Genomic DNA, 13,946 nt, shown 5'->3' on the forward strand with positions numbered 1-13,946 from the left:
ATCTTCTTCTCAAGAACCACCTGGAAAGATGAAACTCCCATGGAATCATCCTCAGGTAGTGTAGATTATAGTTTGTTCAAATCATGACCCACTGGGGGGTTAAATCAAGCCCCCTCCCCCCTCGCCCTTAGTAAACTTTCAGTTCTGATCTGATCTGTGCTTTTTCCTCATCAATTGCTCAGGTGAACGATGTGGCCCCTGGGCCTCTTGTTTAATATTGTATGTAAAAATGCAAAGAAATAAATGTAAGATTTTCAAAACAAAATCAAATCTTAATTTTTTATTATAATTATTAAAATTCATATACAGTATGTACAAAATTAATACCATTCAAAAACAATTAACAATTTCCACATAAATTGAACACCTGATAAATAAAACGTCCTTAAATATTCGTTTTGTCAAAAATAAAACATTGAAATCTGAACACACTCTCGGCGGCCTTCGTGATACTTCCGTTCTGACTCGTGGTCCATTTCCTGCTAAAAGATTTCGAACTTGGAACCTGCACCTCAAACGAATATCACTGAATGTACCATTCCATAATGAAGTAATGTCTTCTCTTTCTTTGTCCTTGCAGAGAAAATGATTTTTTTGTTCTTGAATTCTAAATTATTTGAAATGTTCATGCGTGCTTTAATGTCAATTTGATCTGATGATCTCCATTTTGTTGTCCCCACTTGTTATTTCGAAAATTGTCATAGCAACGAAAATAAAAATGCTCCGAAATACATGTACTCCGCATTTTATTTTCTATTTATCCAAGAATAAAAAAACAAATGCAAAGAGAGGTCTTTAGTCCAAGAAATCTTAGTTCAAGTTTCAGGTTTTGAAATGCATCGTTTTTCTATTTTTATTCACCGATTTCCCGAAAAGTTTTCAGTTTATTGATAAACGTGAAAGGATAAAACACAAATGCAGAGAGCTCACAAGTCCCACAAAAACAAGGTTGTGGTTATAGTTCACATGTGGAGCTTCCGTCTGGAAATCTTCTGCAGACACTGTCTTGTATCTTTTTGTCATGTCATCCCCTATCAAACGACACTGTCTGCCTATTTTTCTGCTCAGAGAGGAACGTTTGGAATCGGTCCGAATTTCCCGCTTTCGCATTTGGGAACACATTATGTTTTCAGCAGCGCGGTCAATCGATCTTCGAAGTCCTGTTCCTTCGACGGAAGATACATGTATATTTAAAATACAGAATTAAGCTTTGTCTTAAGTGCCAGGTGCTACAAACACGTTGGGAACTCATTTACATATCAAAACAAATATTGGACGTACTATGAGTCAGGGCAGGATTTAAGCTCTTTTTACTACGTGAACATTATTTTTGTTTATAATTGTTGTTAGGTCCTAGTACTCAAATCCCTCGCCAATCGTTCGCCCCTGATCTATTAGTCTAATTTTAAACCGCAAATGATGGTGCAATAATCCTCGGGACAGCTCCTCTAAATTTAAATCTGATTCTTTCATAATTTTTAGAGATTGTTCATTATTTTATATCTTTTGATGTAGAGATAACACTTTTGAATGAAGTGTCGTCTTTGTATAGCAACAATTAAAGGACTAGAACAACCACAAAGTATATTTGTCACAAGTCTGTCTGGCGTAATATTAATTACAATTTGGCACCTTGCATACACTTTAAACAGATAAACTTAAATTATCAATTTAAAAATAAGATTAAAAGGACATTGATATTTAAATACCCTCTTTCTTTGTCTTAAACCAAGGCCAACGTTACAACTGAACTTACTATTAGATATTAGTCATAAACAGTGCACATAACAACATGTGCTTTTGTTCAGAGATGCATGGTGACTGAAGATACGGGCGCTTGATACGGCCCCCGCAAACTCAAACTGGCACCTTCAAGAAACTTCCTGGGTTGTTTTCAAAATGACTCTTTTATATTAGATCATTGACATACAATCGATAGTTATTTAACAAACCTTCAACTCTGGCGACTAATTATTATTCACTCTACCACATGTATCACTGATTTTTGGTGTGAGTGTAATACATTGAGTTGAACTACATGAATAAGAACAATAGTATACACAGTGATTCGATTTAATAATTAATCATGAAAAAAAGAATAAATATACGTGTAAGCGGTGTCTATCAAAACTTAAGGTTTTAAATAATTTACTTCAATATTTTTTTTTTCAATAGAAATTCTATTTATTATAAAAATATATCCGTAAATAATATATAACTCTTTCTCATGAAAAATATAAATTATATTCTTTAATTATTTAACATACAGTTTTTTTTTTATAAGAAGGATCATATTATGGGAAATCATAAAATGTAATTTTGGAATTTTGAACTGGTTTCCCTTTTTTCCCTATCAAGATGTACCGTTTTTGCACCATATCCACTGTACTTGTGCGAAATTTGTTGTCAACAACCACTGATATTGACTATGAAACCACAGGGTAACTAGAAGATGGTGTGGATAATCGACAGATTTTCACAGTTTTGAGATGGGATTGCAATGCCAGAAGCAGAAGTTCCGACCCAATCTCCGTTAATTGCCAGGATACCAACAGTTTTGTTGGTGTTTGTAGCATACCGCGTAAATATTGTATACATGTAACAGATCGAGAAGTTTGGTAGTTAGATTAGTTTTTCACAGTTATACATTTTCATCAATGCTTCATTTTTCATAAAAATCATTGTAAAATTACTTTTTAAATTAATTCTCTGTGGTTTTGAAGCATTTCATTCTCAAAATATATATATACTTATTATATCCAGATAATTTCCATACACAATTGTTGTACAGATAATGAAATGAGTGGACTAGTGTGTAAAAGTTTACCTATGTCGCACAGGGCTGTGGATTTTTAGTATAAGGGGGGGGGGGGGGCTAGCAAGGAAAAACTACACTAGACATCATATATTATTGCGGGGACGCAAGTATTAAGTAGTTAATTTTATTTTTTTATAATAAAGTATATATCGACAATATTATTGGGTCTTGCATGCACCCATTCCCCCTTCTTTCTTAACGAGTTCCTACTTCCAGGTCATGAAAAAAAAAATATAGGGACGACCTTTTCTTATTTCTTTTCTAATCTTTGGAAGTTTTTTCACAATTGATTGATCATGAATTGGTTGCACTACTTACCCATTTAAACCATAGATAATCATTTCAGAGTAATCAGTTTGCACCAATATTTAATGTTTATGAATACAGTATTTATCCGATAGTATCGCTCCATTTGTGAGGAAATGTTTGAGTGACGGCCCGTTCGCCGGTTGCATATTTCTCGCAGAACAGATGGGACCAATGTTCCTGCTGACAGTACTGTCCTTTATGGAAGGTAAAGCAATTCACGTTCAGCAGTCCGAAAAACAGCTTTCCAACCTCGTCTGCGGCGGTCGTGTTGACAGACTAAAATAATTATTAAAAGGTATTTTGCTAACTTTATGATTTAAATTTTCATTAAATATATTTTTTTCGTGTTGATTTTAAATAAATGCAATTTTAATGTGATTTAAGATACCCCTTTGAAGAATAACAATAACTATTGTATTACATTTTGTAATGCATCTTTTTTACCCAACTCTGAGATGACTATATGACTATGGTCAGCGTTGTGGTTCATGGGCCTCGTGTTTCAATACCTTAAGGCAATTGTAGAGCTTGGTATCACAGTCACAGTGGCTCAGCGTCCAGGGATAAGGGTTATGGTAGTTGTATTTCTCCTCAAAATGGTCAATGAAGTAAGGGCAGTGATCGTGGGTTCTACAGCAGGCGTCTGTTGCGTTGAATTTTCCTGTCAAAAATCAACACTGTAAAATTAAAACTGAGGAATTGTTTTTTGGGGTCCTGAAGACTAGATTTCGTGTTGCAAAAATGCTTAGTTGTTATATATTGATATTTTTCAAAAAATCCTGGGTCTCTTCATATCAGGAAATCATCAACAAATCTTATAACCTCCCTTGAAATTTCATAATTATTTCATAGTATGTTTTCACTTCTTTGACAAAAAAAAACAGTATAGAACTTATTGTTTTTCTCTTTTAAGGATGTTTGACAATTAAATCCAGTCGGTACCTAGATCTGTGTAGGACTTTGCTTTGTTCCCAAGTCCACACCATTTGGTTCCTGGGAATATTCCAATCCCAGAAGCCCCTGGCCCCGCTGCCTGACCGGTTTTCTCGGGTTTGAAATGCATCTCCGATCCATTGTCATCGGCTCTTTTTGATCCGGAGAATTTGGATTGCATTGCAATGTCATTAAGGATGCACCATTTCAACAAATTTAGAATTGCATAATCACCTGCAAGGAGTGGACATCAAATTATCTAATCATAATTACATATGTTTTTATTTATGATTTAAATTACAGCATTTTAATTATCTGTTCAGAAATATTAGTTACACTTCATCTATAGCACTTGTCAATTAAATATATCTCGTCTGTACATATATAAATATAATGGTCAATCGAAACTTAGGCCAAAATCTGAAGTTGTATTAAAATGCTGTAAAAGTAAAACAGACCATGAAATAAAATATTTATTTTCTCTATTAAAGTATTTATTTTTCAAAATGCCTTACAAAAGTATTGTTGTCTGCAAATTTAAAGACTAATTCAATAATACATAATAACATTTTACAGGCAACTGAAAATTATTCATATAAGTGTAAATCTGTTTCATGATCCTAGGACATGGTTTTATAATGTGGCCGTTATTTAATTTAAAGAAGCGGGAAGAACACATTGTCTAACCTGTTTTCATTCTTTTGGGAAACCTTCGAAGTAAATTATTAACGTCTTTGACATCCTTAAAGAGTCTGCAGTAGTCTCCATATTTGCCAAAATCACTAGCATCCAAGAGAAAATTTTCTGCAGAATTTGTTATTTCTGTCGATGAATCAGGTAAGGATTTGTACTGGATGGCAACCTTGTCTTCAAGATAAAAAAAATATATTTAAACACAACATTTAACAAATTGATTGAACATGTTCTTCCTGGCATTGGCAATATATTTGATAGAATAAATATTCAATGATGTAAAAATCTAACCCACGTAAATTATTTCCGTTTGTACATTTTTTTTTTAATTTGTGAAGGACTATAAGCTATAATAAAATGAATCAATGCAAACCTTCCTTCACTGTGGCAAAAACCCCAGAGAGTGCCAAAATAAACAGAACGGTCACCTTAGTATGGGTCATCCTGACTGAATTTTAAACACATCAAAATCTTATCTGTGTGTTCCATATACACTGTATTTGCGACCTACATATATCTACACTGTAATAGGTATAATTCATATGATGCTAAGAATTCCCTATTTTATTAACAAACAATTTTGAATTATCAAACGAATAAATTACATTTCTTTTAATTTTATTTTGTTTCACACGTATAGTTTGCCATCAATTCCTTATTACATGTATTTATTCTCTAGAATGCTTTTACAGATAAGTCCTAGTTCATACACAGTCGCACATATATGGAGATATGTTTAGAAATTATTTTTTATTATATGATTGAATAATTCCTATCAATCTGATTGGCTGAGGTCCAACCATGGAGAAAAAATACTACGTTCTATTTACCTGCACGTGACGTTTCAGGTGAATATAAGGCTTTATTTTCTCTACATTGATCCAAAAATAGATTTGGATCGCTATTACACCTGCTACCGACTTTTACTAATGTAAACATAACATTAGACGAACAAACATTTTACTTTTATTAAGTTGTCAGTTCTACCAGATAATCCTCCATCCTATCAAAATCTTTTACATAAAGGAGCCTGACATTATTTTTTTTTCTTTCATGGTAACTAAAATAGATTTAAAACATTCAAATTAATACGACTAGCGAGGTCTCTTTACATTGTAACTCTGTTTCTCTTTTTATATTTGGTTAGGACTTCAACAAATGCAAACAAGTGATGAATTGTATCATTGAATCACATAATAATACAATTATTCCTGTTTTTTCAGTCAATACGATCATTTAGCCATGTTCGAAGTACAATATTTACCTCGCCCTTCGAGCTCGATGAATATTGTAATCCTCGGGTGGCTAAATCATCGTATTGACTTCAAAAACAGCAATATGAATTTCTTCTTTGACATACAACGCTTATCTGAAGTTTGATTTCTTTTGAAGCAGTTGACATTTGCTGGTAGATCAATTAAAAGCTTATTAAGACTTTCATGTTTAACGGTTTATTTGACAAAAACGATGTGTTGGAAAAGCTTTTGAAGGACAAAATAAGGTTTGATTCGCAAAAGTGTACAATGAAATACATGTTGTTGCATTAATTGTACCCTGTTTTAAAATTGAACATTCATTTTTAGTGATCAGTACATTAAGGTTATAAAGTAACTTTACTGAGCTGTTCTAAACAAATGAAGAAAAGGAAGGCGTATGTGACAAGAGGCCCATGGGCCACATCGCTCACCTGAGAAGCTTTGGCCATTTCGTTCTTTACCAGATTTTCCCCTTGTAACACATATTGTGACCCCACCCTACCCCAATGATCATAATTTAAACAATTTGAATTCTACACTATCCTAGTATGCTTCCACATAAGTTTCAGCTTTTCTGACCCAGTGGTTCTTGAGAAGAAGATTTTCAAAGATTTTTTCTATATATTTCTATGTAAAACATTGATTCCTTATTGTGGCCCCGCCCAACCCCCGGGGGTCATGATTTGAACAATTTAGAATCTACACTACCCCAGGATGCTTCCACATAAGTTTCAGCTGTTCTGACCCAGTACTTCTTGAGAAGGAGATTTTCAAAGAAGAATTCTGTATATTTCTATGTAAAACTTGGATTCCCTATTGTGGCCCCACCCAACCCCCGGGGGTCATGATTTGAACAATTTAGAATCTACACTAAAACAGCATGCTTCCACATAAGTTTCAGCTTTTCTGGCCCAGTGGTTCTTGAGAAAAAGATTTTCAAAGATTTTTCCTATATATTTCTATGTAAAATATTGATTCCCCATTGTGGCCCCGCCCTACCCCCGAGGGTCATGATTTATACAATTTAGAATCTACACTACCCCAGGATGCTTCCACATAAGTTTCAGCTTTTCTGGCTCAGTGGTTCTTGAGAAGAAGATTTTCAAAGATTTTTCCTAAATATTTCTATGTAAAACTTTGATTCCCGAATGTGGCCCCGCCCAACCCCAGGGGGTCATGATTTGCACAATTTAGAAACTACACTATACCAGGATGCTTCCACATAAGTTTTAGCTTTTCTGGCTCAGTGGTTCTTGAGAAAAAGATTTTCAAAGATTTTTCCTATATATTTCTATGTAAAACATTGATTCCCCATTGTGCCCAAAATCTTCCCCCGGGGGTCATGATTTAACAATTTAGAATCTACACTACCCCATGATGCTTCCACATAAGTTTCAGCTTTTCTGGCCCAGTGGTTCTTGAGAAGAAGATTTTTTAAGATTTTCCTAAATATTTCTATGTAAAACTTGGATTCCCGAATGTGGCCCCGCCCAACCCCAGGGGGTCATGATTTGAACAATTTAGAATCTACACTATCCTAGGATGCTTCCACATAAGTTTCAGCTTTTCTGGCCCAGAGGTTCTTGAGAAGAAGATTTTCAAAGATTTTTCCTTTATATTTCTATGTAAAACTTTGATTCCCCATTGTGGCCCCGCCCAGAACCTGGGGGTCATGATTTGTACAATTTAGAATCTACACTACCCCAGCATGCTTCAACATAAGTTTCAGCTTTTCTTGCCCAGTGGTTCTTGAGAAGAAGATTTTAAAAGATTTTTCCTATATATTTCTATGTAAAACTTTGATTCCCCATTGTGGCCCCGCCTTACCCCAGGGGGTCATGATTTTTACAATTTAGAATCTACACTACCCCAGGATGCTTCCACATAAGTTTCAGCTTTTCTGGCCCAGTACTTCTTGAGAAGAAGATTTTTTAATGACCCCACCCTATTTTTGTCTTTTCTTGATTATCTCCCCTTGCGAGGGGATATGTCCCTTAATTTTAACAATTTAAAATCCCCTTTACCCAAGTATGCTTTGTACCAAGTTTGGTCAAAATTGGCCCAGTGGTTCTTGAGAAGAGGTCGAAAATGTGAAAAGTTTACAGACGGACAGACAGACGGACGGACAGACGGAAGGACGGACGGACGGACGACGGACAAAATGTGATCAGAAAAGCTCACTTGAGCCTTCGGCTCAGGTGAGCTAAAAAAGTGTTTCATTGCAAAAATCCCATAAATACCCATACTAGTATACATTGTACTAAGATATGCTTTTGATATTTGAAAAGCTAGACTAGGCTTTCAGGAAATATGGGCTAAATGTGATTATTAAGAAGTTGAAAGGAGTAGTTCAAAGATGTCGATATAAAAAAAATTACAAGAAACATAAAAAAAATCGATACCTTGGGTCTGGAGTTCTAATTTAGTATACGGTGTGGAGATACATATACTTGTAGGCGTACATGTATATATGCATGCAAAGTTGCAAAGAAGCACAACAGGCAATGACAATAACAATTTACAACCAAGAAACTCGATTATTTTCTAAGTTCGAAAGTTAGTCTTTAACTTTAATTGAATTATAAACTGCATGGTTTTTAACCACGATATTTCTGTATATTCATTTTTATTTGACATTGTAGTCTGTTAATTGCGATGTTTAAATGTATTAATCCTTTAAATTGTTTATCTTCTTCTCTCTCTCTCGTTGTAGACTTAGATTGATTATTATTATTGAACATCGATTCGGCAATGTCTCAGCCATATTTCGGCGGTTGAAATTAACATTCGGGGCTAGTAGTTTTGGGGTTTCTCAGGCGAATCCAATGAGCCTACTTTTTTCTTAAACCAGCAGAGAAACGGCCTTTTGTGTGCCAAGAGGGTTGTAGTCCTTGACACGGGGCACCGTTTAACCCCCATCCGACAGACATCAAAGAACAAGGTACAGTTTATTTCTTTCAGAAAACACACAGCACATGTATCGCCCACGAAGAGTTTTATATATGTGATTTTTCAAAGCATTCACACAATATATCCAAAACTTGAAGTGGGCGACGGCCGTGGACACTATTTTCTTAAAGAAAATATCCACAGAAGGCTTTTCTGCCTAAAACTTAGAATGGTACAATATTAATGACGTCATTTTTTTTTCAGAATGGCCGTCCATCAAGCCATATTCTTTAATGATTTATCATATTCATCTATCGAACTCATATTAAAGCCAATTTCATAACTTTTTAAGAAAATTAAACTGTATCTTCTTTGAAAATATGAAAACAGTTGAACTAGTAATAAAAATACAAATTGCTAATGAAAATATATAAATCTAATTCTTACAGTAAAAATCAGTTTCCTTTAAGTATTGTAAAATTGTATGTGTTAATATTTGTAAAAAGGCCATGCATTGTTTGCACATTATTAAGAGGTAGTCCACTGAAAATCAGGCAATGGGTGGCACATCGCATGTCATGGATTTTTATTATTTTTTGCATGTAGACTTATTTAAGCAAGTGTTTACACATGACAACATCAAAAAAATTTTTAGTGCTCCACTAGTCCTATTTTTGGTAATTGCTCAATTTCAAGTGCAAAAAGGTCAACATGGGGGTAAAAAAAAATTACTATGTTTTTATTTTGTTTTATATGTACCAGATACGCAAAACCTGGATGTGTCTATCAATATCATTTATACCATAGACTCTTATCTTTAATTTTAGTAATGAATAAGACTCCAATTTATATTTCTTTAGAAAAAAATATGTGGTCCAAAATTGAGATTAGCAAGTAACTTTTTGAATTCATTATCCAATTTTCATTACGTTATAAAACCCAATACATTTCAATGACAGATTTTTTTTCTCATGTTATTATGAATACAAAGTACAAACTTTTGAGTCACTCAATAAAATCAGTGGGCACCCTTATATTGAGAGAAATAAAAGGAGTCAAATTTACCTATGTTTTACAATTTTTCACAATTAAACCGATCCCGACCGGAATTATATAAAGAAGGAAATACTATAATTGTAATGTTAAATTTGGCTCTTTTGTTGTAATATGGCCAAAAAATTACTTGATTTATTTTTGTACATGTCTTATGGGCGGCAGTTGTCTTTAGTTGTATAACTTTACACATTTTGCATTATTTTCAATCGGGATCGGTTTTATTTCAATCGGGATCGGTTTTACCGTAAAACTAGAAATATTCTGCATTTGTTTAATGTATCAGAAAAAAATATTCTTGTCTTTTATTTCTGTTCAGTTAGTCAACTGTTTTAAAATTAATTTATCCATGGATTCAAATGTTTATACAATTTATTTAAAATACTAATGTCTTTTACGTACATGAAGATTACAATCATGTATAACATCTGTACGATTTCTTGATACTCGGTATTAAAAAACAAGTATTTGTACATGCATTATGCAACAACTGAGAGTAAACAGCTTATCTTTATTAAATATCTTATTTCCAACTAAAGTTTTTTTAATTCTCTCGTGAATTAAAGAGTTCAATTCTATCATTGGCGAAAATATACTTGCACTACCTAATTGCAGAAAATATTTAAATGTGCACAGTCTCGACTTTATCCAATTTTTTAAAATCTGTCATCTATAAAACCCGTTTCCCCTATATTTTCATCTTATAAAATTTAATTTTATATTAATAAGAAAATAAGTTATATAGTATTATGATTTAAGAGCCTAGAAATCGCAAGCAAAAAGCCGGGACGGGGTGAGGGGGGGGGGGGGGGGCAAGGCGGCATGTTAAAAAAAAACTTTCATTAATGGGAAAACATTTTAGAATTGGCCAACATGGTCACATTTTTTAACTTCATATTGAATGTGAGTATGTGATTGTTTCAATCACCAAATTTAACAAAAAAAAAAACCAAACAAAAACAATACAAAACAAAAAATACGCCCACAAAATCTTCCGTTTTAGTTAGTGGCAAATTGAAGTGGGGAGTTCAACAGTGATTTTCCTCAATAAATATTTTTTAAATCTTATTTTTCACTTTTTCAATAAAATATTTTAAATCGTACCGCGGATCGTTTACTTTGGTTTGACTGCATAGATAAATATAATCAAGTGTGTGTGTGTGTGTGTGTGTGTGTGTGTGTGTGTGTGTGTGTGTGTGTGTGTGTACAAATATCATGAAATAAATATCTCAACTCCGTTGACTTGAATTATTAAATGTTGCGTAAATCTAAAATATTCATCTTTCCTTGATAATCAGGAGAAAATAAAATCTCTTCACATCCCAATTTTATAAGAAATATTCAATATAAACAATTAATTATTTGTACGCATAGCCTAGTAAATCAGTTTAAAAAATTAGTTTCTCGGACATGTACAAAATTACTTTTCAAAAGGGACTTCTAGCTGAGACGTCGCCCGTGAAAAAAATACATTTCATATAATAAATATATGATTATTTAACATGTAGGATAATGCACTCTGAAAAGTAATTGAACAGAAAAAAGAGAAATTATTTATTTTTAATCGTTTTATTTGCGCTTTTATGCAAAGAATTTACAAACTTCAGTGGAAAACTTGTAACTATTTAATTGTGACACAATATTAGTCAGGTACATGACGTCATTGATACATCAATGGAAACGTGGATTCAACCTTAATAATACTGCCAATCTTAATCTAAATATTACGTTTGGAGGCGAAAATGAATTCTATTTTGAAAATAAAGTAGTAATTTTTTGTTAAATAATTTTATTTTGTGTATATATTCTAAATATTTCACTAGGATTTCGATAGTAAGGTGTTTAGAAGATTTACCGATGCCACGGGAGATAACTCTTACATCGCAAAATTTCATAAAAACGTCTATATATTTTGACAGAAAACTACTATCAAAAGTGTTTTGCCCACCAATTTTATTTTTGAAACTGAAAGACAAAATATTTCTAGATTTAGTTCAGCGTGAATTATAGTCCTGTTAAATAAGTATTGGAAATTACAGTTTGTTGTTTCTGACCTAAATTCAATGGTTTATATAGGGGAATTCAAGAACACGAAACAAAAGGATATTTTACTAAATAAGCAATTTTAAAACAAATCTTCGATTACATTATTCCATTTGGACTACATTGATATTGTTTTCAATAAAATTTCAAATATTCGTCACATTCGATGTGCCGCCTATTAATACAACCCTGCCTGGTTTTTCGGCGGACTTCCTCTTAAAACGTATGCCCTTACAGGAGAAAAAAATTTTGCATTCTAAATCTATGTGATGTATAGTCATTGCACAATCGCAAGATATACATTCAGGTTGGTGTTTACTGTTTAAAATAATTATGAATGAGTTAATCTTGATCGTTCGATTCGTATTCTTGATATAATATTAACTTCATCCAGACGTTTCAAACCATTGCATAAAGTTTATTTTATTGCAAAATTTCCAAAATATTTGCCAAGAAGATTTTACATATTAAGTTTTTACTAAATATTTGACAGATCAACAGCAAGGAACTATAAACAATGTTGTACTGCAGTGGATTTTTGGCAGCACTATCAGCCGTAGTGTTTCCTGCGATACCAGTATGACTTGGAATCCAACAAAATTCAACAGTTTTTTATCTTGTTAAGTGAAGTGATAGTGCTTGGATGAATTAGAAGCATACTCTTTCAAAAAATCAGAAGTAGGGAAACAAAGCTGATGTACTGAAAAAGACTCTTCCAACAGAGCAGAATCATTCAGAGAAAAAGAGTTGACAAAATTATTTACGAAGATTTTTAAAAATGGAAAAAACCAATTGAATTTCAAGCTTGTTTAAATTCTGTGAGACTTGTTAATTGCATGGCTGTCGAATGGTACTTTTCCATTACTCTTTTTCTTTGATATTACTTATGTCTCAATAAATTATATTCTAAAAATACTTTTTTCAATTTTTTTATTGACAATAATTTGAAGACACATGTTTATTGCAATGTAGTAGCACTTGTGAACAATATAGTCATCAAGTATTCTTCGTCAGCAGTTTTGCCAAAACAGCTTTTTTTTTCATTTTCTGTAATTATGCTGTCATTATGCATGTTTAGATTATAACTTTTCAACTTCACTTAACAACTTATAAATAATGTAGATGCAAGTTATGTTAATGTTCACTTTGTATTTGTAAACTTGTTACAGACCTTCTTACGGATGAAATATTGAACATTAAAAAACCTCCAAGATGAGTCCGAAGAATTAATTTTCGTAAGTTCTATAGTCGAAACAATGACCTTGTCAGCAAATACAATTTATCATTGAGTCAGATGCTGACTGACGTTTTTCATACTAATTGTTAGTCCATTATTTATACAATGAATTGACGACAGATTTTCCCGTTATTTTCCGATCATGACAAGGAGCACACGGCGGGTGTGACCGGTCGGCAGGGGATGCTCACTCCTCCATGGCACCTGATCCCACCTCTGATGTTTCGGAGGTTCGTGTTTGCTCTGCTCCTATTTTGTATTGTTTTATGGAGATTGATATTGAATACTGCTCGTTATCTCCATATCCTTCTTGTCAATCAAATTGAAACATTATATGTATGATTTACGAGTTCTTAATCAAAATTATTAAGTATCGGATGCAAAATTTAAACATTTTAGAAATAAATATTTTCTTCCTATTTTTTCTTTTGAAAATTTCAGGTGAAGTTACTTATAAAATTGGCATAATTAAACCGAAACTAAGAATTGTTTCTATAATAATTTTTTTTGTAGATTAAAAATAGGTAAAATTCAGAAAATCATTAGAGGAAACTTGGTCTGGAATTATGTCATACTCGTTTTTTGTTCAAAATCTAACTGTTTATTCATATTTCATTTTACATTTCATTAAATCATCTGAAGAGTTTTGTACTTTTTACGTTTTTATATATTTTTTAAAAGTCACTTATGCATGAAAAGGGGGCCCTTGGCACTT

At 32.9% G+C, this 13,946-nt stretch overlaps 1 protein-coding gene across 1 annotated transcript; it reads right to left on the reverse strand.

The window, feature by feature from the left end:
- Positions 1-3,181: 3,181 nt before the first annotated feature.
- On the reverse strand, positions 3,182-5,196 carry LOC134243756 (group 3 secretory phospholipase A2-like). The gene is made up of 5 exons (XM_062726002.1): positions 5,127-5,196; positions 4,748-4,927; positions 4,070-4,294; positions 3,637-3,788; positions 3,182-3,403 (listed from the first exon to the last, which is right to left on the reverse strand). The coding sequence occupies exons 1-5, from the start codon at positions 5,194-5,196 to the stop codon at positions 3,209-3,211; spliced, it is 822 nt and encodes a 273-aa protein (XP_062581986.1). The 3' UTR covers positions 3,182-3,208.
- Between the last annotated feature and the right edge of the window lie 8,750 nt (positions 5,197-13,946).

The sequence above is a fragment of the Saccostrea cucullata genome, unplaced genomic scaffold, assembly GCF_032062105.1.
Source record: "Saccostrea cucullata isolate Sc308-1 unplaced genomic scaffold, CSIRO_AGI_Scuc_v1 ctg13852, whole genome shotgun sequence".
Lineage (NCBI taxonomy): Eukaryota > Metazoa > Mollusca > Bivalvia > Ostreida > Ostreidae > Saccostrea > Saccostrea cuccullata.

Bases quoted from the DNA above. Each gene is read 5' to 3' on its own strand.
- LOC134243756 (XM_062726002.1), bottom strand. From the start codon at position 5,196: ATGACCCATACTAAGGTGACCGTTCTGTTTATTTTGGCACTCTCTGGG. The intron at 4,295-4,747 runs GTTAGACAATGT...CACTCCTTGCAG, and splicing joins TCCCAAAAGAATGAAAACAG to GTGATTATGCAATTCTAAAT. The intron at 3,404-3,636 runs GTATTGAAACAC...TAATTATTTTAG, and splicing joins AGCTCTACAATTGCCTTAAG to TCTGTCAACACGACCGCCGC.